At 43.0% G+C, this 25,527-nt stretch overlaps 1 protein-coding gene across 7 annotated transcripts in view; it reads right to left on the reverse strand.

Annotated features, from left to right (window-relative positions):
* The window catches only part of ptpn3 (protein tyrosine phosphatase non-receptor type 3), a 177,946-nt gene that overhangs the window by 27,191 nt on the left and 125,228 nt on the right, over positions 1-25,527 (reverse strand). For all 7 annotated transcript variants that reach the window (XM_033049671.1, XM_033049665.1, XM_033049650.1 and 4 more), the window contains 5 exons: positions 14,820-14,976; positions 4,719-4,885; positions 3,130-3,220; positions 2,530-2,591; positions 552-698 (listed from right to left, as the gene is read on the reverse strand). In XM_033049671.1, coding sequence (XP_032905562.1) covers positions 552-698; positions 2,530-2,591; positions 3,130-3,220; positions 4,719-4,885; positions 14,820-14,976 — 624 coding nt within the window. The remainder of the gene's footprint in view (positions 1-551; positions 699-2,529; positions 2,592-3,129; positions 3,221-4,718; positions 4,886-14,819; positions 14,977-25,527) is intronic.

Consider the following 25,527-nt stretch of genomic DNA (forward strand, 5'->3'; position numbering starts at 1 on the left):
ATACACAAGGTGATGTGAGGGGATAGGAGGGAATGGTAAATAGCTAAGAATGGGAATTCTGAACTACTTATACATCTCAAAAACGTAATCCATCTCAAAAGTGTTGCACATTTTTTTTCAACCATTATTGCACTGACTTTAATGTGCGGGATTTGTTGATCAAAGTTCATCCACATTCACCATTCTCCTGAAATTAGAATCCAAGAGTTCTTGAATTGCACAACACAAAATCAGGACCTTATGCCTATCAGGTCCATACCGACCTATTTGCCCATCTACTCTAATGCCATTTGCCCACATTAGGACAGCATCCTTCTATGTCTTGCCTATTTTACTGTCTTTCTAAATGCCTCTTAAACATCATCAGTGTATCTGATTCCCACTAACTCATGCCTCCTAAATTAGCAGCAGTCATTTAACTATTTCAATTACATTCACTTAAGGAGAAAATACTTCTAAAAGTTACACTCAAAACACTTTTTCAATGGAGTATCTTATCAAATAGCTTCTTGCATTATTTATGATAGCATATGGAAAAATATAACGTTTACCCGTCCTCTTTCTGTCAACGTCGTTAACATGACAATAAATGATGATCCTTGTTCCCAGACTGTTTGCCAAAAATGGGGACAGGTATGTGGAAGTGGACCCTGGGCTGCTATGTACTTATTTACGATAGTGCTACAACAGATTTCCATCTGAGGAAGAAAAAGACAAACATTACAGTAGGGCATTTTATATTTCAATCCTACCACGGTACATTTAAACCTCAATATTTTGCATTATATTTGTTCAGATGCTAATGTTGTTAAACTCAACATTTTTGATCTTTTGGACTAAAGCTGAAAAATAGTGTTTCCTCCTGTTTATATATTATTTTCCAGAGTCTTGTGTTATACAAGACTTGTCTTTATGTGAAAAACAATTAAAATAGATAATGTTGATAATATTTTGTCTTCAAAATAAAATAAATACATTAAATAACAGGTATATGCTTAAAGCTAATTCGGAAATACAATTAATGACAAACTTCTAAGATGCAAGATATAGTTATTAGGTATAGGTTTATCATTGTCACATGTACTGTGATACTGTGAAAAGCTTTGTGTGCTATCCAGTCAAATCATACGAAACACTAGTACAATCAAGCCATACACAAGTACAACAGATAGTACAAAGAGAAAAATACCAGAGTACAGATTATAGTTAAAGTATTATAGGTCGATTGCATGATAAATTATTTAATTCAGTAACCCACCATGGCAAAATAAGAGAATTTTAAAAATAAAAAATCAAAAAAATCAGAAAATGTCTTATTTCTGGCATACTTAATGTTTTTATTGTATTAAACAACCTAGAGCGATATTTGGAGACCGCACTTTGAATCCTATGTAGCAGTACCTATTGCAGAAGATAAGCGAATGAAGTGAGGGAAGCAATACAAAACATCAATGCAGAATCAAAGGGAACTATATTTTTACTACAATGAACCAAGTTACAAAACATTGCAAAACTGGTTGCAAAATATCACTTCCTATTTATGTTTGCTTTTATTAGTCAGATTCAAGAACAGAATAATGAATCTGACTATCCTTAGGAAGGTTATTAAAGATTTTTATTGAATATATTACCTTAAATTATGGAATAAAATTATTCATGCACTCTGTGGAGCATGTTAAAATTCTAATGAAAGATCAACCTGAGACACCGGCTCTGCTTCTCTCCCTCTACAGACATAGCTTTATCTGCACTGTTTCCAGTGTGTTTTCTGCATTTGTTTGAACATTAATCAGCATGATCAGTCCCGATATAATTTCAATCCTATATCAAATTATTAGATTTGTTCATTAATTTTGGCTTAGAATTATGAATTGCACCTTCCTGAGAACAACTTTTGATCCTTTCTCTTGTAGGTACATCCAAAAATAACCTTGAGAATTATAATATCAAACACCTTTAATTATATTGTGATTTTGCATGCACCCAATATTAAAAAGTTAAATGATTTTAATTCTCGACTCAATTTCTTAAATAAGCTATTAGGATAATAAGGAAAAAAAACATTTGTTTATCTGGAAAAGAACCTTCTAGTCATAGTGCACCAAAAAAGGCATTTAAGGTAATAACAGGCCTAAGTGCACTCAACATTCTATACCTCTGATGTCAGAGCTTCAATACATTGTACTGCAAACATTTGAATATCTTTTGAAAAAACAATGTTAGTATTTATTTTGACTGCTAAAATGGTCAGGTTAGCCTCTCTGCTGATGGATGCAACAGATGGTTACCCATATGCTCATTGATTTGACTTCAATTTAAATCTGTCAGTCTTCCAGTGTCACTGATTCAATTCTAGATGGGCAGGAGGTCGTCGACTATTTATACTCAATCCACTGTCTCAAAAAAATAACCTCATTCAGCATTTACCAAGCCAAGGGTCTTCCTGGACTGTATTGCTAAATAATGCATCAGCATTTTCTTCAATGGATTCACTTTTTCTCCCTCAGTAACATCAAGGTGAATACTTACATTTACATAATTAGCATTAATATAATTTTCTGATCCATGTAATATAACCCGTGTGACATCATCTGTTTTAAGAAGGAAAAAGATTAAAATTAACATTTCAAAATTGTTCTTAAATTTTCTCCGCAATATTGTCAAGAAAATTCAGTTTAGGTTCAGTGGCAGATTTTTAATGTATTGCAAAATAAACCTTTGACCATGCCACTTTTCCAGCTAATGCAACATTGGGCCAGATCTTCCCATCTGAGGCCATCATTAATGCTGGAATTCCCCATGGAAGCCCTAGCTTCCACTTTTAAGATGAGTCTCAGCTGTTTTGGCAGCTGCCTTGCACCAGTGAACTCTCTTGGCTCTCAAACTGGGAAGTTTCCTTCCTGAACCTGTATCTGCCCCAAATATTGTGGTCCCATTCAAATAAGTAGGAAAAATTATCTGTGGGGATTAAAAAAAAAATGTTTAGCAGTTTTTTTATCTTCATATCTTGTATGTTTTTAAATATTCCATGTGTAACACAATTTTAGTTTTAGGCCGATCCAATGGATTATGAATGTTTCTGAATGTCATTTCCAGAAATAAGCCAAGGAATAAGCAGAGAAAACTCACATGGTAATACATCTTTATATCTGTTCCTGTCCATGTTCTTTGTCATCTTTGCACACGAGATTATTAAACCAGGCTTTTTTCTGTACAATTGCTAGAAAATGAAAAGCATGTTTCAATTTAGCTGCTGTTTTTTTTAACCATTTATTTGCACAATCTCGAGGTCATCTCTTCCTGTAGTCACTATTTTTTGTTCTCTCAATGTTGCACAGCACCGTATTACCGAAAAGCATGGCAGGAAAACTTGTACACAGGACCTCAGTTTCTCTTTTAGTCATAAATTTAGTTCTGATACTCTGTGTGCACATATTTCTCTAAAGTCTGAGGCCTTCTCTGCCTCTGTCTGCGCTGAGGCCTAATGGCGGAGCTGGCGGTCTCCAACTGCGACCGACCTCGAGGCTCCGGAAGCAGAGCCAGCCAGGACTCACCAACGCGAGGCTGGCTGTCTTCGGAGCTGCAGCGGGCGTTCCGGCGTTCCAGTGGCAGCGGCACGACCCGGGGCTGAGACGGTGCTCCAGTGAGGGTGGCCCGGCTCAGGGCTGAGACGGTGCTCCGGTGAGGGTGGCCCGGCTCGGGGCTGAGACGGCGCTCCGGTAGGGCGGCCCGGCGCGGGGCTGAGACGGCCCGGCGCGGGGCTGAGACGGCGCTCCGGTGAGGGCGGCACGACTCGGGGCTGAGACGGCACTCCGGTGAGGGCGGCATGACTCGGGGCTGAGACGGCACTCCGGTGAGGGCGGCATGACTCGGGGCTGAGACGGCGCTCCAGTGAGGGCGGCATGACTCGGGGCTGAGACGGCACTCCGGTGGCAGCGGCACGACTCGGGGCTGATACGGTGCGGTGGCTGAGGCGGCGTTCTGGCGTTCTAGCGGCAGCGACCTGAATCCGGGGCTCGGCCGCGGGCCAGTGGACGACATCGTCGGGAGCTCGCAGGTCACAGGCTGGTGCCTGTTTTCCGGAGCTCCCGCGGCAACAGCTGCGTCCGCTGGACTGGAGGGCGGCAGCTTCGACCACCCCGGGCCGTGGAGCTTGAACCGGTCCGTTCGCGGAGCTCGGTTGAGCCGCGGGACTGACTACCATCGCCCGGTGGGGTAACAACATATCGTCTCAGCGCAGAGGGAGAATGAGGAGGGAAGAGACAGCAACTTTAAGACTTTTGCCTCCATCACAGTGGGGAGGTGCCTGGTGAACTCGCTGTGGTGGATGTTAATTTGTGTTTATTGTGTGTTTTGTTGTTTATTATTATATGTATGGCTGCAGGCAACGACATTTTGTTCAGACCGAAAGGTCTGAATGACAAATAAAGGATCTAATCTAATCTAAAGGAAAAATCTGTATCATATCCAGCTGACATATGCTGAAATGCCAAGCTACAAAACAGAGATTTCCTTTAGTCATTTAATAATGTGCACATCAAAAGATATTCTGACAGACTAGGGTGTAACATTAAATCTAGATTCATTATCCAGTCAAACAAACAAAAACTGGAACTAAATTTCAAGCAGTAGTACTTTACAATTTAATCTACTGAAAGAGTAAATATAATACTAATGTAGAATTAATTTCAGAGTTAAAACAGACTGAACAAACTTACATCAAACTGATTTAGTATAGCTCCACTTTCAAGTCCTTGCCGAAGCTGAATCATTGATTCTTCCAATGAATCTCCATATTCAGAAGAAACTGGATAGATGGAATTACTGGGAAAATGTTGGAAAGTTGTTCTGTCTTCCATATTTTCATCCAAATGACTGCTTACAACTTGTAAAGTAGCAATGAACGCAAAATTTATTTCATTAGATTTACATACTACGGCTAACTTCAAATTATTATGCAGGTATTGATGCAATATGAATGGAGTTTCAGCAGATATCAATACAAGGAAAGCTATGAAATTCCTAAAGAGGTTATTGTTCAGTTGATGAAGGAAAAGAGTACAAGAACCAATCTACATCTCACATGTGCACATCACATTTTCTACTTACATTTACAATGCATTCAGAAAGTATTCAGACCCCTTCACTTTTTCCCCATTTTACGTTACAGCCTTATTCTAAAATGGTTTAATTCTTTTTTTTAATCATCAATCTACACACAATACCCCATAATAAAAAAGTGAAAACAGGTGTTTAGAAATTTTTGCAAAGTAATTAAAAAGAAATAACTGAAATATCACATTTACATACGTATTCAGACCATTTACTTTGTTTAGACACCTTTGGCAGCGATTACAGCCTCAAGTCTTCTTGGGTATGATGCTACAAGCTTGGTACATGTGTATATGGTCATTTGTCCCATTCTTCTCTGCAGATCCTCTCAAACTCTGTCAGATTGGAGGGGAAGCGTCGATGCTTAGCTATGTTCAGGTCCATCCAGAGATGTTCGATCTCGTTCAAGTCCGGGCTATGGCTGGGCCACTCAGGGACATTCACAGACATGTCATGAAGCCACTCCTGTGTTGTCTTGGCTGTGTGCTTAGGGTCGTTGTCCTGTTGGAAGGTAAACCTCTGCCCCAGTCTGAGGTCCAGAACGCTCTGGAGCAGGTTTTCATCAAGGATCTCTCTCTGTACTTTGCTCCATTCATCTTTCCCTCGATCCTGACTAGTCTCCCAGTTCCTGTCGCTAAAAAACATCCCCACAGCATGACGCTGCCGCCACCACCATGCTTCACCGTAGGTATGGTATTGGCCAGGTGATGAGTGGTGCCTGGTTTCCTACAGATGTTACGCTTGGCATTCAGGCCAAAGAGTTCAATCTTGATTTAATCAGACCAGAGAATTTTGTTTCTCGGTCTGAGAGGTCATAGGTGCCTTTTGGCAATCTCCAAGTGGGCTGTCATATGCCTTTTACTGAGGAGTGGCTTCCGTCTGGCCACTCTACCATAAAGGCCTGATTGGTGGAGTGCTGCAGATATAGTTGTCCTTCTGGAAGGTTCTTCCATCTCCACAGAGGAACTCTGGAGCTCTGTCAGAGTGACAATCGGGTTCTTGGTCACTTCCCTGACCAAGGCCCTTTCCCCCCCGATTGCTCAGTTTGGCGGGGCGGCCAGCTTTTTGAAGAGTCCCGGTGGTTCCAAAGTTCTTCTATTTAAGAATGACGGAGGCCACTGTTCTCTTTGGGACCTGCAATGCTGCAGAAATTGTTTTATACCATTCCCCAGATCAGTGTCTCGACACAATTCTATCTCGGAGGTCTACGGACAATTCCTTCGTCTTCATGGCTTGATTTTTGCTCTGACATGCACTGTCAACTGTGGGACCTTATATAGACAGGTGTCTGCCTTTCCAAATCATGTCCAATCAATTTAATTTACCACTGGTGGACTCCAATCAAGTTGTAGAAACATCTTAAGGATAATCAATGGAAACAGGATGAACCCAAGCTCAATTTTGAGTGTCATAGCAAAGGGTCTGAATACTTATATAAATGTGATATTTCAGTTATTTCTTTTTAATTACTCTGCAAAAATTTCTAAACACCTGTTTTCGCTTTTTTAAAAATCATGATAAAAAAAAGAATTTAATCCCTTTTAGAATAAGGCTGCAATGTAACAAAATGTGGAAATAGTGAAGGGGTCTGAATACTTTCTGAATGTTATTGAAACATATAAGATTATTAAGGGTTAGGACACACTAGAGGTAGGAAACATGTTCCGATGTTGGGGGAGTCCAGAACCAGGGGCCACAGTTTAAGAATACGGGGTAAGCCATTTAGAACGGAGACGAGGAATCATTTTTTCTCACAGAGAATTGTGAGTCTGTGGAATTCTCTGCCTCAGAGGGCGGTGGAGGCTGGTTCCTTGGATCCTTTCAAGAGAGAGCTAGATAGGGCTCTTAAAGATAGCAGAGTCAGGGGATATGGGGAGAAGACAGGAGCAGGGCACTGATTGGGGACGATCAGCCATGATCACAATGAATGGCAGTGCTGGCTCGAAGGGCCGAATGGCCTACTCCTGCACCTATTGTCTATTGACATTCTCTTTTGTTCTAGCATTCCTTCCCCCACCTTTTCTGAAGCTGGAAACTATATTTTTTCCCTTGCCCAGTTCCAATAAAGAGTGTTGGAATTTAAATTTTAAATGTTTATCTTTCCAGAGATGATGCCTAATCTGTTGAATATTTACACCATTTTCAAATTTCATTTCAGAAAGGATCAGACAATTCTCCATTTTCAATTTATTGCAGGCACTGGGATATAAATCCTGCGTAGAATTATTAGAACATAGCAGCATCAAAATTACTTGTGAATACAGAAGCCACAATATTACTTGCTCAAGAGTTAATTACAATGGAATTGATGTAAATTGCCTTTCCAAGTGGGAGCAGGAATAATATAAGGGCCATAAAACTCTCATCCTACAAAATGTAAATATTCTGCTAAATAATAAAAATCCCATTGATTTGATTATATTAAAAGCGGAAACACTAGTGTGGTCATGAAAATGAGATCAAATGTTCCGAGTAACATTTAATTTTTATATTGAACAAGCCCCAATAAATGCAATGTCAACTACAAAGACCCAACCAATAAAAGTAGATTTTAAAATATTTTTTTGATTCTTTGTCAATAATATGACTGCATCTAGTATTTGTGCAGATCAAAACAACCAAAAGCTTTGAACTATAAATGCTCACAAGAACCTATTTTATACTCTCAAAACTATTTTATGGTTCATTGGGTTATTGCAGAATGCAATGATAAAACTATGGAACATAACATACTTTTGCAAGTCTCCTCGGCTGATTGCACAGTTCAGTAGTTGGATGCATTATCAGGCGACTAAAACAAATGGGTAGTTAGCACTAGTTAAAGCAAGTCACTGAAAGTAAGCATGCAGGTATCAGTCACTGAAAGTAAGCATGCAGGTACCAGTCACTGAAAGTAAGTTTGCAAGAAAGCTAATGGCATGTTGGCCTTCATAACAAGAGCAGTTGAGTTTAGGAGCAAAGAGGTCCCCTTGCAGTTGTACAGGGCCCTAGTGAGAACACAACTGGAGTATTATGTGCAGTTTTGGTCTCCAAATTTGAGGAAGGACATTCTTGCTATTGAGGGAGTGCAGCGTAGGTTCACAACGTTAATTCCCGGGATGGCAGGACTGTCATATGTTGATTGAATGGAGCAGCTGGGCTTGTATAGGATGAGAGGGAATCTTATAGAAACATATAAGATTATTAAGGGATTAGACACGCTAGAGGCAGGAAACATGTTCCCGATGTTGGGGGAATCCAGAACCAGGGGCCAAATTAAGAATTAGGGGTAGGCCATTTAGAACGGAGATGAAGAAAACCTTTTTCACCCAGAGAGTTGTGAATCTGTGAAATTCTCTGCCTCAGAAGGCAGTGGAGGCCAATTCTCTGGATGCTTTCAAGAGAGTTAGATAGAGCTATTAAAGTTTTTTGTTGTCTCTTAATTGAAGACAATGACAATAAATTGAATCCAAATCCAAATCTAAAGATAGCGGAGTTAGAGGATATGGCGAGAAGGCAGGAACGGAGTACTGATTGTGGAAGATCAGCCATGATCATATTGAATGGCAGTGCTGGCTCGAAAGGCCAAATGGCCTACTCCTGCACCTATTGTTTAGTTGTGTCGGTTAAAGCAAGATCTCTCTACTTCATTCTGAGGGTCCAACCTGCTTTAAGAAAACCTCTATTATCCAGGTTCAAATAAAAGCAAGGTAATGTGCTTTAATTTGATTCTTGATTAGTAGGGTATCCAAGGTTATGGGGAAAAGGCAGGAAAATGGGGTTGAGAGGGAAAGATAAATCAGCCCTGATTGAATGGCGGAGCAGCCTCGATGGGCCAAATGGCCTAATTTTGCTCCTATGCCAATTAACTTAATGACCGCTGTCCAGTGGAGCAGACATCCATTATTATTCAATACTTTAAGAGGTTGGTCATGGCGCACAGCAACACCAGCCTCCCAGGCAGCTTTGGTCCACTGCAGGCGCCATCTCCAAGACCCTATGCTCATCCCTGGAACTTCTTGATAGAAAGAACATCTTTGTTGACTATAGTTCTGCCTTTAACACTACAAATCTAACCAAAAGCGTGGCCAAATTCCAGCACTAACGACTCAGCACCACCCTCTGTAGCTTGATCCTCAACTTCCTGATCCACAAACAACAAAGAATAGGTGACAAAACATCCCCCACAATAATTCCCAACATCGGCTCCCCATAAGACTGATTTCTCATTTCCTTACAGTACTCCCCATACACACAACTGTGGGGTCAAATTCTACTCTAACTGCATTTACAAATTTACATATAATCCCATCATAGTGGATCGGATCTTGAACAATGATGCGCTGGAGTACATGAAGTACAATAGTACATCTCAAGACAACAATGTCTCCCTCATTGTCAGCTAAATGAAGGAACTGATCATCAACTTCAGAAAGCTGGGTGTTGTACAGCATCAATGGTGCTCCAGTGGAGATGGTTGAGAACCTCAGGTTTCTGGCCCAATCTTTGGAAAGTGAACCAAAATGGCACACACGTGACCAGTCATATTTGGCCTATGACCTTAAACAAATATTGTCAGCATAACATATAAAAATTTCACTTGCTAAACCGAAAAAAATATAAATGATATATACAGCACAAAACAATCTACATCATGTTTTCAGAATTAGAAGAGATGTATTCCACAATTTTTCATCTTTTTGGTCACATGTGACTAAAAATGGGCCTTCTGTGTGTTAACAATCTATCCTGGTCCAACCATATTGAATGTATGGCCAAGAAAGTACACCAATGTCACTTCTTCCTCAGAAGACTTAATTTGGCACGTCCCCAATGAATCTTCCCAATGTCTAAAGATGCATCACAAAAAGCATCCTATCTTGATGCATCGCAGCTTGATTTAACAACTGCTCTTCCCAAGACCACAAGAATTTGCATATTGTGATGCAGCCCAGTCCATCACGTCAACTAACTTCCTTTCCCTCCACACACCCCTCCAAATTGACTCGATCTACACCACGCTGTCCTGTGAAAGCAGCCAAAATAATCAAGGCCTACTTACACAACGATCATTCCCTTTTCTCCCCTCTCCCATCAAAATAGAAAAGCTAGAAAGCAAATACCACCAGATTCATGATCAGCTTATTGCATGCTGTTATCGTATCATTGACCTCACATAAGCTACGGGTCAAGTCCTGGTCTCCCAACCTATGAGCATTTAAGCGTCTCAAGAAGGGTTTCGGCCCGAAACGTTGCCTATTTCCTTCGCTCCATAGATGCTGCCGTACCAGCTGAGTTTCTCCAACTATTTTGTCTACCTATGAGCATTTAAAATCAGCATTTAAAAAAAATACATAACTAAATTCTGCATTTTATTTATTTTACCCAATGCACTATTTGTTGTAGAGTGTATGGTTTGAATTTACTGGATTGTATACAAAGTTTTTCCACTGTGTCTTGGTGCACATGACAATAATAAAACGATACTGCATACACGGTCTTGACAGATTGAAGCTAAACCACATCTAAAAAGGTAATGTGGCTTGTGACTGAAGTTACAGCTGTAAAAAGTCGGGACCCTTCTTCACACTGACAGTTGTGGGGGGGGGGGGGGGGAAGAAAACTGGAAGAGAAGACGGGCAGGACAAATTCAGACAGGTAAAAGGTTGCTACAGGCGAGGGGAAGGGTTTGACAAGTAGATGGTTGGACAAAGGCCAGAAATGAAAAGACAGAAAAAGTGAGACAAAAGGATTGAAGAGTTGCAAATTGTGAAGCTAGAGGAAGGAATGTAGGTGGAAGGGGAGAAATAGGTACGAGTCCAGGTGGGGCACAGAGGACAGAAGGGGTGGGCGTGGGTGGGAAAGAAGTTGGGGGGAGGGTTAGTTGTTACCTAAAATCAGAGAATTCAATATTCATACCGTTGAGCTACCCAAATGGAATATGAGGTGTTGTTCATTCAGCTTGCTTGTGGCCTCATACTGGCAATGGAAGTGGTCCAGGACGAATGGTCATTATGGGAATGGGAAGCATAGTGTAAATGGTTAGCAACCAGGGGATCCAGTACGCCTTGGCAGACAAGACTTGGCAAATGTTTGTCAAAACAGTCGTAGAGTCCACGCTTGGTCTTGGCAACTGTTTCACTGAACACTCAATGCTAAAAATGGACATTTGCAATCCAGAGATGCATTCCAGCATCTCAATTTCTTGCCCAAATGTCTAAAACCATACAGTGCCCTGACAAAGATCCATCATTTATTTATTTGCCTCTTTACTCCACAATTTGAGATTTGTAATAGAAAAAATTCACATGTGGTTAAAGGGCACATTATCAGATTTTAATAAAGCTAATTTTTATACATTTTGGTTTTCACGATGTAGAAATTACAGCAGTGTCTATATATAGTCCCCCCCATTTCAGGGCACCATAATGTTTGGGACACAGCAATGTCATGTAAATGAAAGTAGTCATGTTTAGTATTTTGTTGCATATCCTTCACATGCAATGACTGCTTGAAGTTTGCGATTCATGGACATCACCAGTTGCTGAATGTCTTCTTTCTGGCAGCTTCATTGCCAGTTTTGAGTACTTGGTCTTTTTCCTCTCATAACCTTCTTCAACACCATCTTCCCATGGTACTGTCACTTCCACAACGTATGCCAACTTGGCTGTTGTGGACCACAGGACCATGTCTGGCCGGAGTGTTGTAGCCACAATGTCTGGGGGAAACACAAGTTTTGTTTCCAAGTCCACGTCCATTTCCAATCCTGAGCAGGCTGCAGAATGCATGCATTTTTTGATGTTAACTGGTTCTCTGGAGGTTGGCCTGCTGCTACAAATGTTGTGAAGTAGACATTTCCTTCCGATGTATGTGGGGAAGCATTTGTGGTTGTTCGCCTCTGTTCAAGGATTGATGCCAGCTGTCTGAGAACTTGGTTGTGCCGCCAAGTGTAACGCCATTGGGCGAGGCTCGTAGGGCATCCTGTTAAAATGTGCCTGAGTGATGCCGGTGCTTGGCAAAGGGAGCAAGCGGGGTCTTCTCCGAACCACTGCTTCACGTTCTGGGGTGATGGTGGGACATCATAAGTGGCTCTGATAACTTAGCCAAGATCCCTCCATCTTCCAGTGGTCACGCCAGCTGAGTTTCCTCTTTTCCAAGCTCTCCCAGTTAGTCCATTGGCCCTGCTTGACCATTGAGACGGCCTTGGCGTGTCGCTCTGCCTCCTCCTGTCTTCTCACCTCCTCCACCACGAGTCGTCTCTTCTGCACTGATGTTGCCTTGTGCCATTGAGGAGCTTTTGGGATGAGCCCGAGCCCGGCTCTCCCGTGTTGGACTTGGCCAACCACAGCCCTGAAATGAAGAGCAGAATTCTCTCCATACTTTGCTCTTGCCATCACTCCGATATAAGTTAATCTTCGTCTCGTCTGTCCACAAGACCTTTTTCCAGGACTGTGGTTGCTCTTTTACGTACTTCTTGGGAAACTGTAACCTGACCATCCTATTGGACTTGGATGCTAACCAGTGGTTTGCATCTTGCTGTGCAGCCTCTGTATATCTGTTCATTAAGTTTTCTGCAGTCAGTGGTCATTGACAAATCCACACCTGACTCCTGAAGAGTGTTTCTGATCTGTCGGACAGGTGTTTAGGGATTTTTCTTTATTATAGAGAGAGTTATCCTGTCATCAGCTGTGGAGGTCTTCCTTGGCCTGCCAGTCCATTTGCGATTAGTAAACTCACCAGTGCTCTCTTTCTTCTTAATGATGTTCCAAACAGTTGATTTTGGTAAGCCTACAGTTTGGCTGATGTCCCGTAATGTTTGGGACACAGCAAAGTCATGTAAATGAAAGTGGTCATGTTTATTATTTTGTTGCTGCTTGAAATCTGCGATTCATGGACATAACCAGTTGATGGGTGTCTTCTCTGGTGATGTTCTATGAGGCCTGTATTGCAGCCATCCTTAGCTTATGCTTGGTTTGGGGGCTAGTCCCCTTCAGTTTTCTCTTCAACATATAAAAAGGCATGCTCAGTTGGGTTCAGATCGGGTGATTGACATGGCCACTCAACAATTGACCATTTTTCAACTTTGAAAAACTCCTTTGTTGCTTTAGCAGTAGGTTTGCGATCATTGTCTTAATGTGGAATGAATCGCCGGCCAATTTTGAGGCATTTGTTTGAGATTGAGCAGATAGAATGTGTCTATACACTTCAGAATTCAATTTGCTACTACCATCAGCAGTTGTATCATCAATGAAGATAAGTGAGCCAGTACCTTCAGCAGCCATACATGCTCAGGCCATAACACCCCCACCACTGTGTTTCACAGATGAGGTGGCATGCTTTGGATCTTGGGCAGTTCCTTCTCTCCTCCGTACTTTGATACAAGTTAATCTTCGTCTCATCAGTCCACAAGATCTTTTTTCAGAACTGTGGTTGCTCTTTTAAGTACTTCTTGGCAAACTGTAACCGGGCCATCCTATTTTTGCGGCTAACCAGTGGTTTGCATCTTGCAGTGTAGTCTCTGTATTTCTGTTCACGAAGTCTTCTGCGGACAGTGGTCATTGACAAATTGACAAATCCACACCTGATTCCTGAAGAGTATTTCTGATCTGTCGCACAGGCGTTTGCCGATTTTTCTTTATTATAGAGAGAATTCTTCTGTCATCAGCTGTGGAGGTCTGCCTTGGCCTGCCTGTCCCTTTACGATTAGTAAGCTCACCAGTGCTCTCTTTCTTCTTAATGATGTGCCAAACAGTTGATTTTGGTAAGCCTAAGGTTTGGTTGATGTCTCTAACAGTTTTATTCTTGTTTCTCAGTCTCATAATGGCTTATTCCACTTTAATTGGCACAACTTTGGTCCTCATATTGATAAACAGCAATAAAAGTTTCTAAAGCTGATGGAAAGACTGGAGGAAAGAGCTCTCTTATACCTGCATTAAGGAGGCATTTAAACACACCTGAGCAATTACAAACACCTTTGAAGCCATGTGTCCCAAACATTATGGTGCCCTGAAATGGGGGGACTATGTATAAACACTGTTGTAATTTCTACATCGTGAAACCAAAATGTATAAAATCTGATAATATGCACATGTGATTTTGTTCTATTACAAATCTCAAATTGTGGAGTACAGAGGCAAATAAATAAATGATGGGTCTCTGTCCCAAACATTATGGAGGGCACTGTAAATCTTTACAAACATTGAAGCAAATCCATTGGCACTATTAACCAACTCTAAATTTTAGAAAACAGAGCAAAAATTTGTACAGAAAATGTATAACAGCCATTTATAATACCACACCACTAATATCTAAATATTTGATTCCTTTAGGATTCCTCTCCTTATCTCAGTTATTATGAGTAGCCAAGAGCAGATCATGCAACCTGTACAGACAGGGGGGATGATTTTCAGCTACATCCCCAAGTAACTAGTAAAAGCAACTGTTAATTTTTTTTAAAAGGCATAAAAGGAGTAATTAAAAACATGCAAGTTCAGATTTGCATCTGCACCCATTTGGAAAAAAATGGTGTTCTCATCAAGATCAGATTAAAAATGGCAGAACAGGCTCAATGAGCCAACCGTCCTTGTCCTACATCTTGTGTTCTTATTTGTGTAAACTGGTTTCTGTTTTAAATATTAAAAAATGAAAATTTCATTTTGTAGCAAAAAATTATTCAAGTAGAACAAAGTAAACATTTATTATATTTAACAAGTTCAACAATTGGTTACCTTCTCGTATGACTTGAAGTACAAGTTCTCTGGAGTGTGATTCTCTGCTTGCTTTTATAAACATAACAACTTGGTCATGTGTATGGTCAGAGATATCTCTGCCATTAATTAATAAGATTTGATCTCCTTCATTCAGTTTGGATGCACAAATGTCAGCCTACACAACAAATGTGAAAATATTTCAATCAAAAACATCAGATTTTGGAATTATTTTCATTAACAGAAAGAGAGCTGAAGACATTTTGTATAAAAGCACACCATAAAATGGCTCCTTTTTAGTTTATACAGTATGGATTGAACTGCAAATGTTTATTTCACCAACACATACTTCAGCAATATACAACCAGTTGCTTTGACTCTGGGAATTTTTGTTACAAATCACCGAGTAGTAAAGCAATAAAAATATTTTCCACTTCTTTTGTAATTAAATCAAACATTCATCAACTTAAGCAATTTGGAACCAATATTTCACACAGCAAGTGGTTTTCAATTCCTGTGAACTTTTAATGCAGAAAACTGTTTAGATATTCATCCCAAATGGAAGCAAACTCATTTAGCACATATTTACCAGCACAGCGGCTTTACACACAGGATGTTTTCAATATTCAGCTGGAAGGTTACCACATCCTTTGTTGGTACAGTATAGCTATTGAACTTAAACTTTTTTTTAACACATTTTTTGAGATATGGGCATGGCTGGCCAAGCCAACAATTATGACCCGTTCCTAGTTGATCCTTCAGGTGCTGGTGAACCACCTTCTTAAACCATTGCAGATTTTCTGGTAAAGATATCCAAACTGGTGATTGATGGGAGTTCTCAGATGCGAACCCCACAATAATAAAGAAATTACACATTTTCAATCATGTTGAAACTCCATTATTCCAGAGCACCCCTGATTTTGATGGTGCTGAACTAGTAAACGTTTTGGACAACTGAATGTTCTTCCCAGGCATACTCCAACAGACTTGTAATTCATTTTTCTTTACAAAAGATTAATTAATTTTCCAGTGAATCTGGTGACTTTCAAGGGAGTATGGGAACCAGGACTTGTTGCAAGAAATGTGTTTAAGAAGGAACTGCAGATGCTGGAAAATCAAAGGTACACAAAAATGCTGGAGAAACTCAGCGGGTGCAGCAGCATCTATGGAGCGAAGGAAATAGGCAACGTTTCGGGCCGAAACCCTTCTTCAGACTGATAGGGGGTGGCAGGGAGAAGGAAAGAAAAAGGAGGAGGAGGAGCCCGAGGGCTGAGGGATGGGAGGAGACAGCCCGAGGGCTGAGGAAGGGGAGGAGACAGTAAGGGCTAACAAAATTGGGAGAATTCAATGTTCATGCCCGCAGGATGCAGACTCCCCAAGCGGAATATGAGGTGCTGTTCCTCCAATTTCCGGTGTTGCTCACTCTGGCCATGGAGGAGACCCAGGACAGAGAGGTCAGATGGGGAATGGGAGGGGGAGTTGAAGTGCTGAGCCACCGGGAGGTCAGGTAGGTTCTTGCGGACCAAGCGGAGGTGTTCGGCGAAACGATCGCCCAGCCTCCGCTTAGTCTCACCGATGTAGATCAGCTGACATCTAGAGCAGCGGATGCAATAGATGAGGTTGGAGGAGATACAGGTGAACCTCTGTCGCACCTGGAACGACTGCTTGGGTCCTTGAATGGAGTCGAGGGGGGAGGTAAAGGGACAGGTGTTGCATCTCTTGCGTTTGCAACGGAAAGTGCCCGGGGAGGGGGTGGTACGGGAGGGAAGGGAAGAATTGACAAGGGAGTTACGGAGGGATCGGTCTTTGCGGAAGGCAGACATGGTGGGAGATGGGAAGATGTGGCGAGTGGTAGGGTCACGTTGGAGGTGGCGAAACTGACGGAGGATTACTTGTTGTATGTGACGGCTGGTGGGGTGAAAGGTGAGGACTAGGGGGACTCTGCCCTTGTTGCGAATGCGGGGATGGGGAGAGAGAGCAGTGTTACGGGGTATGGAAGAGACCCTGGTGCGAGCCTCATCTATGGTGGAGGAGGGGAACCCCCGTTCCCTGAAGAATTTCAGATGCCCCAGTGTGGAACGCCTCATCCTGGGAGCAGATGCGGCGTAGATGGGGGAATTGGGAGTAGGGGATGGAGTCCTTACAGGAAGCAGGGTGGGAAGAAGAGTAGTCCAGATAGCCATGGGAGTCAGTGGGTTTATAGTGGATGTCGGTCTCCATCGCAGGTGATAGACTTCTGACCGACATCCACTATAAACCCACTGACTCCCATGGCTATCTGGACTACACTTCTTCCCACCCTGTTTCCTGTAAGGACTCCATCCCCTACTCCCAATTCCTCCGTCCTCCGCCTACGCCGCATCTGCTCCCAGGATGAGGCGTTCCACACCATGGCATCTGAAATGTCCTCATTCTTCAGGGAACGGGGGTTCCCCTCCGCCACCATAGATGAGGCTCGCACCAGGGTCTCCTCCATACCCCGCAACACTGCTCTCTCTCCCCATCCCCGCACTTGCAACAAGGGCAGAGTTCCCCTAGTCCTCACCTTTCACCCCACTAGCCGTCACATACAACAAGTAATCCTCCGTCTGTTTCGCCACCTCCAACGTGACCCCACCACTCGCCACATCTTCCCATCGGCCCTTTGAGCCAGCACCGCCATTCAATATGATCATGGCTGATCATCTAAAATCAGTAACCAGTACCATTTCCCCCCATAACTCTAGATTCCTTTAGCCCCAAGAACTAAATCTAACTCCCTCTTGAAAACATCCAGTGAATTGGCCTCCACTGCCTTCTGTGGCAGAGAATTCCACAGATTCACAACTCTCTGGGTGAAAAAGTCTTTCCTCATCTCAGTCCTAAATGGCCTACCCCTTATTCTTAAACAGTGACCCCTGGTTCTGGACCAACAACATCTGGAACATTTTTCCTGCATCTACCCTGCCAAATTCTCTAAGAATGTTATATGTTTCTATACGAAACCCCTCATCCTTCTAAATTCCAGTGAATACAAGCCCAGTCGACCCATTCTTTCATCATACGTCAGTCCTGCCATCCTGGGAATTAACCCAGTGAACCTACGCTACAGTCCCTCAATAGCAATAATATCTTACCTCAAATTAGGAGACCAAAATTGCACACAATATTCCAGGTGTGGTCTCACCAGGGCCATGTACAACTGCAGTAGGACCTCCTTGCTCCTAAACTCAAATCCTCTCGCAATTAAAGCTTTCTTCACATGCCTGATATACCTGCATGCTTACTTTCAGTATCTGATGTAGAAGCAAACCCAGGTCTCGCTGCACTTCCCCTTTTCCAAATCTGACACCATACAAATAATGATATGCCTTACTGTTGCCACCAAAGTGGATAAGTTCACATTTATCCACATTATACTGCATCCGCCATGCTTCTGCCCACTCACCCAAGTCACCGTGCAGCCTCATAGCATCCTCCTCGCAGCTCATACTGCCATCCAGCTTTGTGTCATCCGCAAACTTAGAGATGTTACACTTAATTCCCTCGTCTCAATCGTTAATATATATACCCATGATAACCGTTGTACCTTTGCTACACGCATCCCTAATTTCCTGCTTGATGCTATCCCTAACCTCCCTACTGCTGTTTGGTGGTCTGTATAGCACTCCAACAAGCTACAGCATCCAAACTAATGTCTCTTCATTGCTATTGCATTAATCTCCTCTTTAACTTGAAAAGACTTGTGAAAGTTTACATTAACCACCTCTATTGTGTCAATTCCTATTTTCTTCCAAACACTGGGCCACAGCCTTCCCATTTTCACACAATCTACTCACATCTTCCCATCGCATTCCCACCTATATCTCCAGACTTTTTAATCCTTTAAAGTTTAAAAAATGCCAGAAAACTCACCCATTTTTTTTCTAAAAATCGGCTCGCAAGGCAGAACAGGATACTCCGGGAGGGAGGGGTACTCCAGCGCACTCACGTAGCGGCCGCAGCCAGCACCCGACGGGGAAGGTGGTGCTGGAGCTCGAGTGAGAGCCAAGTCCGGGGCCGAAAAAAAAGCCGCTGCTGAAACCAAGGGCAAGCCTGGGTCCGGAATCAGGGACGAGCCCACTGGGCAGCTGATGGCTGGAGTCTACAGCCAGGGCCGAGAACCAGGCCCTGGCGCTGCTCTACGACCTGGGTATGTCCTGGGGCAGGGAATGGGGGCGAGGGGAGGAGGATGTGGGAAATGAGGAGGGTGAGGGTAATGAGGTGGGAAATGAGGAAGATGAGGGAAATAAGGAGGATGGAGATGGCGTGGTAGAGGAGGGAGACCTCACTCCCACTCTCTCTACCCCCTCCCCCTCTACACTCCCTCCCCCCCCTCTACCCCCCTCCCTCTCTACCCTCCCTCCCCCTCTCTACCCTCACTCCCACCCTCTCTATCCCCCCCTCTACCCTCTCTCCCCCTCTCTCCTCCTCTTTACCCCCTCCCTATCTACCCTCACTCCCACTATCTACCCTCTCACTCCCTATCTACCCTCTCTACCCCCTCCCTCTCTACCCCCCTCCCTCTGTACCACACCTCCCTCTCAACTCCCCTCCCCCTCCCTCTACCCTCCCTCTCTATTCCCCTCCCTCCCCCTCTTTCTCTCTCTACCCCCCCTCGTTCTCTAACCCCCCCTCCCTCTCTACCACCCCTCCCTCTCTACCACCCCTCCCTCTCTAGGGATTGAAGAGGGAGGGTGAAGAGGAGGAGGAGGGAGTGCAGAGGGATGAGGAGGAATGAGCCGCGCCTGCGCAGTTCGGGGCTATGCGTGAGTGGTGCAATATTGTGTTGGGGGAACGGCTTACGTTGGGGGAACGGGTGAGTGGTGGAATCTTGCGTTGGGGAGCAGACCTAACGGGTCTGCACTTGGTCTAGTATTTTATAAAAAGCTGATAGAAACAGAAGGGAACTGAGGCAAGTCTGTTCATAAAGAGTTAGATCACTGCAGGAATAATATTAGCTCAGAGGCTCAGGATGCAGAGTAATTTTCAGTAAATAACGTGACAGGTAAGAGTTGATTATAGGGCCACTAACAGTAGCTGCACGATAGGACAGAGTATACATTGAGGAGTAATGGGAGCTTGAAATTACTACAATAATTAGATTCATGGAGTATATCAGTGACAGCAATATATTGAGTAACCAACCAAGGGTTATTTTAGAACTGATATTGTGTGATAAAGTTAATCAATAACCAAAATAAAATTATTGAATTTCTCCCTGAAATAGGGAGAAATAGGATGGTGAAGAAATCATACAGCATACATACATAGGCTGGGGGCACAGAATATAAAAGTTGGGATGTTTTGATGAAACTTTACAATAAAAGCTATCACTGCACTTGGAATATAATACTTAGGAAGGATTAGAACACTAGAGAGAATGCAGAAGAGATTTACCAGATTGTTGTCTGGACTAGAGAACCTCAGTTAAAATTAAATATCAGATATGCTGGGCTTGTTTTCCCTTGATTGAATGGCAACTTGTTAGAAGTATTTTAAATTATGAAAGGCACAGAGAGAGTATATTTATTAATGTCATATGTACCTTAGTGCATATGTCATCATGTCAGATCAGATAATACCACACATAAATACAAATCATGGCAAACTCATAGGTGGAGCAAAGGGAAAGAAACAGAGCGAAGAATATAGTTCTCAGCATTGTAGTCAAAGCCCATTATATAAACCCAATGTCTGAAATAGGTTAGACGTGAATCAGACAATACCCAAGCTTATGGAAGGAACATTTAGAAGCCTAATAACAGAGGGGATGAAGTTGTTCCCGAGTTTGGTGGCACATGCTTTCAAGCCTCTGTACTTTTTGCCCAATGGGAGCAGGGAGAAGAAGCAATGACTGCAGTGGGACAAGTTTTAAATTATGTTGACTGCTTTTCCGAGATAGCATGAAGTGTAGATCGAATCATTGGTGGGAAATCTGGTCTGTGTGACGGACTGACTACATAAGTCCATAAGATTGTTTCTAGGGAGAAGGATGGGCCCTGCGAGAAGGTACTAAATTGGAGTAAGGCAAATTACAATGTAATTAGGTACGAACTCAGGAGGGTACACAGGTTTTGTTTATTATTGTCATCTGTACCGAGGTACATTGAAAAGCTTTTTGTTACATGCTATCCAGTCAAGGAAAAGACTACATATGATTACAATCAAGCCTTTTACTGTTACACAGGAAAAAGGCTATAACATTTGGTGCAAGATAAAATCCACTAAGAGCAATTGTTATTGGGTATGTCTACATCTGATATGCAGGAATGACGGAAATTGCTGGAGTAACTCAGCGGGTCAGGCAGCATCCCTGCATAACATGGATAGGTTATGTTTTGGGTTGGGATTCTTCTTCATACCCGAAATGTCACCGATCCATGTCCAACAGGTATGCTGCCTGAGTCGCTTAGTTACTCCAGCAATTTATCTCTTTCCTTGGCAAACAAGCATCTACAGTTCCTTGTTTCTACATTCTTATACAGTGCCCTCCATAATGTTTGGGACAGACCCATCATTTATTTATTTGCCTCTGTACTCCACAATTTGAGATTTGTAATAGAAAAGATCACATGTGGTTAAAGAGCACATTGTCCGATTTTAATAAAGGCCATTTTTTAATAATTTGGTTTCACCATGTAGAAATTACAGCAGTCCCCCCATTTCAGGGCACCGTAATGTTTGGGACACAGCAAAGTCATGTAAATGAAAGTGGTCATGTTTATTATTTTGTTGCTGCTTGAAATCTGCGATTCATGGACATAACCAGTTGATGGGTGTCTTCTCTGGTGATGTTCTATGAGGCCTGTATTGCAGCCATCCTTAGCTTATGCTTGGTTTGGGGGCTAGTCCCCTTCAGTTTTCTCTTCAACATATAAAAAGGCATGCTCAGTTGGGTTCAGATCGGGTGATTGATATGGCCACTCAACAATTTACCATTTTTCAACTTTGAAAAACTCCTTTGTTGCTTTAGCAGTAGGTTTGCGATCATTGTCTTAATGTGGAATGAATCGCCGGCCAATTTTGAGGCATTTGTTTGAGATTGAGCAGATAGAATGTGTCTATACACTTCAGAATTCAATTTGCTACTACCATCAGCAGTTGTATCATCAATGAAGATAAGTGAGCCAGTACCTTCAGCAGCCATACATGCTCAGGCCATAACACCCCCACCACTGTGTTTCACAGATGAGGTGGCATGCTTTGGATCTTGGGCAGTTCCTTCTCTCCTCCGTACTTTGATACAAGTTAATCTTCGTCTCATCAGTCCACAAGATCTTTTTTCAGAACTGTGGTTGCTCTTTTAAGTACTTCTTGGCAAACTGTAACCGGGCCATCCTATTTTTGCGGCTAACCAGTGGTTTGCATCTTGCAGTGTAGTCTCTGTATTTCTGTTCACGAAGTCTTCTGCGGACAGTGGTCATTGACAAATTGACAACTCCACACCTGATTCCTGAAGAGTATTTCTGATCTGTCGCACAGGCGTTTGCCGATTTTTCTTTATTATAGAGAGAATTCTTCTGTCATCAGCTGTGGAGGTCTGCCTTGGCCTGCCTGTCCCTTTACGATTAGTAAGCTCACCAGTGCTCTCTTTCTTCTTAATGATGTGCCAAACAGTTGATTTTGGTAAGCCTAAGGTTTGGTTGATGTCTCTAACAGTTTTATTCTTGTTTCTCAGTCTCATAATGGCTTCTTTGACTTTCATTGCACTACTTTGGTCCTCATGTAGATAACCAGCAATAAAAGTTTCCTAAGGTGATGGAAAGACTGGAGGAAAGACTAGGTGCTGAGAGCTCACTTATACCCGCATTAAGGAGGCATTTAAACACACCTGAACAATTACAAATCCCTGTTAAGCCATGTGTTCCAATCATATGTGGCCCTGAAATGGGGGAACTATGTATAAACACAGCTGTCATTTTTACATGGCGAAACCAAAATGTATAAAAATACCCTTTCATAAAATCTGACAATGTGCACTTTAACCACATGTTATATTACAAATCACAAATTGTGGAGTACAGAGGCAAATAAATAAATGATGGATCTTTGTCCAAAACATTATGGAGGGCACTGTATGTAGGTGTCAATTAAAGACCAGTCGATGGAAGTTTAGATCTGGCATGTTCCAGTAAGGAGATGGGATAAGGATGGCAAAGTAAGGGAACCTTGGATGAGGTTGTAAATTTGATCATAAGGAAAAAATTTGAGGAATAAAAGGTGGAACGAGAGAGGAGGGAGGAGAGAAGAAAGAACTCAAGGGGGAGATTACAAGGGTCAAAAGAAGCCACGGAATGGCATCAGCGAGTCAGATTGAAGAAAATCCCAAAGCCTTGTATACCTACATTAAAAAGAGGGTAACCAGGCAGAAGGTAGGACCGCTTAAGGATAAAGGAGTGAATTTGTGCTTGGAGTCTGGTGACGCATCAGTTTTCACTGAGAAAGACATGGAAAATATTAAGAATACTAATATACAAGCGTGGTTTGAGATTAAAAAGTTGTTGGGGCCCTTGAAGAGCATCAAGGTGGATAACCACTACCAATCAATTGGTAACCTTTCACAACCTCCTATCCCCTCCCCCTGACCTGTGTTCCCCTCGACTCTATTTCCTCACTTCCACGGCCTCCCCCCCCCCCCACTTCCACCCCCCTCCCTTCTGCTACTTTCCACCCTCTGGCTATACAATCTGCATTTCTTCAAACCTGCCTCACACCTTCCTTTTTATCTCTGCCCTTTGTTCCAACCTTCTGCCTATCAAAACTCTCCTCCCCTTTGTCGACCTATTACCTGCCATCCCCATCCCCCCCCCACTTGTAACAAGGGCAAAGTCCCCCCTTGTCCTCACCTTCCACCCTACCAGCCGTCACGTACAACAAATAATCCTCTGTCATTTTTGCCACCTCCAACGTGACACCACCACTTGCCACATCTTCCCATCTCCTCCCCTGTCTGCTTTCCGCAGAGACTGCTCCCTCCGTAACTCCCTGGTCAATTCGTCCCTTCCCACTCGAACCACCCCCTCTACGGGCACTTTCCCTTGCAACCGCAAGAAATGCTACACTTGTCGCTTTACCTCCCCCCTTGACTCCATTCAAGGCCCCAAGCAGTCTTTCCAGGTGCGGCAGAGGTTCACCTGCACCTCCTCCAACCTCATCTATTGCATCCGCTGCTCTACATCGGTGAGACCAAGCGTAGGCTTGGTGATCGCTTCGCCGAACACCTCCGCTCAGTTCGCAAGAACCAACCTGATCTCCCGGTGGCTCAGCACTTCAACTCCCCCTCCCATTCCGAATCCGACCTGTCTGTCCTCGGCCTCCTCCATGGCCAGAGTGAGGACCACTGTAAATTGGAGGAGCAGCACCTCATATTTCGCTTGGGCAGTTTGCACCCCAGCGGTATGAACATTGACTCTAATTTCAGGCAGTCCTTATTTTCTTCTCCCCTTCTCAGCTCTCCCTCAGCCCACTGGCTCCACTTCCCTTCTTCTTCCCCCCCCCCCCCCACCCTCACATCAGTCTGAAGAAGGGTTTCTGCCCGAAACGTTGCCCATTTCCTTCGCTCCATAGATGCTGCCTCACCCGCTGAGTTTCTCCAGCATTTTTGTCTATCTTCGATTTTCCAGCATCTGCAGTTCCTTCATAAACAATTTGTCTTGGAAAACACTCCTCTTTTCCAGCTCGTCCCACCCCCATCTATTTACAATCAGTTTGAAGTGTTTCGACCCGAAACATCACCTATCCATGTTTTCCACAAATGCTGCCCGATCTGCTGAGTTTACTCCTGCATTGCAAGTCCTTTTGTATGCTAACCAGCATGTAGATCTTTGTTTATACAAGGGCAATAAATCCCAGGCCCTGATGGGATCTGCACCAGGTCACAAGGAGAACGAACACACTCTGTGCAAGCTGTATCTGCAGTCAGGAACGAACCCAGGTCTCTGGTGCTGCAAAGCAGGAACTCTACCGCTGCACCACAGTACCGCTCAATTGTGGAATTTAAGAGGCTTTTATACATGCACGTAGATATGCAGGGAATGGAGAGTTGTGGATTATGTGTAGGCAAATAAGAATTGGTCTTGGCTCAAACATTGTGGGCCGAAGGACCTAATTTTGTGCTGTACTATCTATATCTATATCATAATTTTTAAGTTAAAAAAATTAAAGTTTAAGAAGAATTTAAGGGGTTAGGTAAGGGGAAGGTGCAGCGAGACCTGGGCATCCTTGTACACAGGTCACTGAAAGTTGGCTTACAGGTACAGCAGGCAGTGAAGAAAGCTAATGGAATGTTGGCGTTCATAACAAGAGTATTTCAGTACAGGAGTAAAGAGGTTCTTCTGCAGTTTTATAGGGCTCTGATGAGACCACATCTGGTGTATTGTGTACAGTTTTGGTCTCCTAATTTGAGGAAGGACATCCTTGTGATTGATTAATCCCTGGGATGGCGAGACTGTCATATGAGGAAAGATTGAAAAGACTAGGCTTGCATTCACTGGAGTTTAGAAGGATGAGGGGAGATCTTATAGAAACATGTAAAATTATAAAAGGACTGGACAAGCTAGATGCAGGAAAAATGTTCCCAATGTTGGGCGAGTCCAGAACCAGGGGCCACAGTCTTAGAATAAAGGGGAGGTCATTTAAGACTGAGGTGAGAAAAAACCTTTTCACCCAGAGAGTTGTGAATTTATGGAATTCCCTGCCACAGAGGGCA

The sequence above is a fragment of the Amblyraja radiata genome, chromosome 2 (genome assembly GCF_010909765.2).
Source record: "Amblyraja radiata isolate CabotCenter1 chromosome 2, sAmbRad1.1.pri, whole genome shotgun sequence".
Taxonomy (NCBI): Eukaryota; Metazoa; Chordata; class Chondrichthyes; order Rajiformes; family Rajidae; genus Amblyraja; species Amblyraja radiata.